This window comes from Scylla paramamosain, unplaced genomic scaffold (genome assembly GCF_035594125.1).
Source record: "Scylla paramamosain isolate STU-SP2022 unplaced genomic scaffold, ASM3559412v1 Contig4, whole genome shotgun sequence".
NCBI lineage: Eukaryota > Metazoa > Arthropoda > Malacostraca > Decapoda > Portunidae > Scylla > Scylla paramamosain.
The window spans coordinates 1,620,001-1,622,500 of record NW_026973669.1 but is presented as its reverse complement, the minus strand read 5'-3'; the positions used below and the strand labels follow the sequence as shown (position 1 = coordinate 1,622,500).

The 2,500-nt window shown below is 42.4% G+C and overlaps 1 protein-coding gene across 1 annotated transcript in view; it reads right to left on the bottom strand.

Annotated features, from left to right (window-relative positions):
* Positions 1-2,500, bottom strand: part of LOC135096460 (uncharacterized) — a 5,868-nt gene that overhangs the window by 837 nt on the left and 2,531 nt on the right. Inside the window, 3 exon segments of the mRNA XM_063997961.1 lie at positions 1-506; positions 508-645; positions 1,965-2,178. The exon segment at positions 1-506 is cut by the window's left edge and continues 191 nt beyond it. Coding sequence (XP_063854031.1) covers positions 1-506; positions 508-645; positions 1,965-2,069 — 749 coding nt within the window. The 5' untranslated portion in view covers positions 2,070-2,178.

The window sequence follows — 2,500 nt, the reverse complement described above, 5'->3', positions numbered from 1 at the left end:
CCGACGAATATAATGCTTGTGTGTTTACTTTCCGTCTGTCCTTCTTGGTGTGGTGGTGGTGGTGGTGGTGGTTCTGGGTCGCCTTTTCCGTTTTCTTTGTCTCGTTTTTCTTTTTCCCGCGTGTCTTGCTTGTGTTGGTCATGTTCTGCTGTGTTCTTCTTGTCCTCGTCACCTCCTTGTTTGGTTCCTTCGTTTGTGTTGATTTTTCCTTGTTTTTCTTCACTGTCACCTCCTCCTCCTCCTCCTCCTCTTTCACTGCCAGCTTTCACTTTTTCACTTCCTGTTCTTCCATCTTCACTTTCTGCACTAAACACTTCACAACCTCCTCCTCCTCCTCCTCCTCGTCGCGTCACCACCTCCCACGTCACAAAGGCAGCGTTGCCTCCCCACGCCCTGTACCTATACCACCTCTGCACCCCACTGGTCGCCCCCCCCTGCACGAACCCTGTAGTAGGGGCCCGCCCGTCCTCCATTACCGTCACTACCTCCCCCACATGGTACCCCGGGGTCAAGCAGCATCACGCCCGCGCGCCCGCACAGCCTCACACGGATGCATAACAACACGTGTTCCATCTCACAGGTGTCTGGAGGAACCGATCCGGAGCAGAACCATTCGATGTTGTCTACCTCCTCCTCGCAGCCCACCTGGCGCATGAAGGTGAGGGAAGGTTACGGTGATGGTGTGTTTAGGTGTGTTTTGGTGTGTTTTAGAGTGTTTTGGGGGGGTTTGGAGTGTTTTGATGTGTTTTGGAGTGTTTGGGGGGGTTTGGAGTGTTTTGGTGTGTTTTGGTATGTTTTGAGGATGTTTTGGTGTGTTTTGAGATGTTTTGGTGTGTTTTGGTGTGTTTAGGAGTGTTTTGGTGTGTTTTGAGGATGTTTTGGTGTGTTTTGAGATGTTTTGGTGTGTTTTGGTGTGTTTTGGTGTGTTTTGAGGATGTTTTGGTGTGTTTTGGTGTGTTTTGAGGATGTTTTGGTGTGTTTTGAGATGTTTTGGTGTGTTTTGGTGTGTTTTGGAGTGTTTTGGTGTGTTTTGGGGTATTTTGGTATGTTTTGGTGTGTTTTGGAGTGTTTTGGAGTGTTTAGGTGTGTTTTGGAGTGTTTTGGTGTGTTTTGGTGTGTTTTAAGGATGTTTTGGTGTGTTTAGGAGTGTTTTGGTGTGTTTTGAGGTGTTTTGGTATGTTTTGGTGTGTTTTGGTGTGTTTTAGAGTGTTTTGGAGTGTTTTGGTGTGTTTTAGAGTGTTTTGGTGTGTTTTGGAGTGTTTAGGGTGTGTTTTGAGAGGGTTTTGGAGTGTTTTTGGAGTGTTTTGGTGTTTTGAGAGGGTTTTGGAGTGTTTTGGAGTGTTTTGGTGTGTTTTGAGAGAGTTTTGGAGTGTTTTGGACTGTTTTGGTGTGTTTTGAGAGGGTTTTGGAGTGTTTTGGAGTGTTTTGGTGTGTTTTGAGAGGGTTTTGGAGTGTTTTGGAGTGTTTTGGTGTGTTTTGAGAGGGTTTTGGAGTGTTTTGGAATGTTTTGGTGTGTTTTGAGAGGGTTTTGGAGTGTTTTGGAGTGTTTTGGTGTGTTTTGGAGTGTTTTGGTGTGTTTTGAGGATGTTTTGGTGTGTTTTGGGGTGTTTTGGTTAACTGTCAACTGTATGTTAACATTTTGAAAACATTTTATAAATATTTTGGAAACAGTGTCAAGGGTGTTTTCGTGATTCTAGTGATAATTTAGCAGAATGTAGTAATTACTGTAATTTTCAAGGTTAGTATGAGGGTACAACAATGTGTTTAACAGCGTACGATAGTTGTGGTCAAGATTGTGTTAACATACCTGGCAGGCCTCTTTGGTTTGTCTATTTACTTATTTATTTATATAGTGTTTTCAATCACTTTAGTAATAATTTTAAACATAACTGCCAAAATACACCTTATTTAATCTTGATCTCGAGTCCCGTAGGAAAGGCGAAATATAATCCACATATTCTTACCTTATACGTAGCGTCCTTCAGGCCAGGGTAGGCGTCTTCCAGGGCTGCCAGGCATGTCTGCAGTAGGCAGGTGAGCCCCACGCAGGTGTGCCGTCCGCTGATCATTGGCGGCTCATAATCTCTGTAGAATTCACGAAGGTTTACTGATGATGACTGTTGTGAGTTTTGATCTTGATCTTTGCTGTCCCTCCACGCCCGGTAACTCGCGCAGAATCTGGGGATATAGATGGATTGATAGACTTATGGGTGGAAGGAGAGACAGATATATGAATTGATAGATAGATAGATAAGTAGGTAAATGAATGGATAGATAGATAGATAGATAGATAGATAGATAGATAGATGGATAAGTAGGCATTTAGATCGATATATAGACAGATAAATGAACAGAAAGATTGCCACACAAATAAAGTGGTAAGTTATTAAATAGATAAAAATATAGAGAGATGAACAGAGAGATAGACAGTTAGATGCATACACACATATATAAGAAAGTAGATAGATAAATAAATAGATAAAAAATAGATAAATGGTTA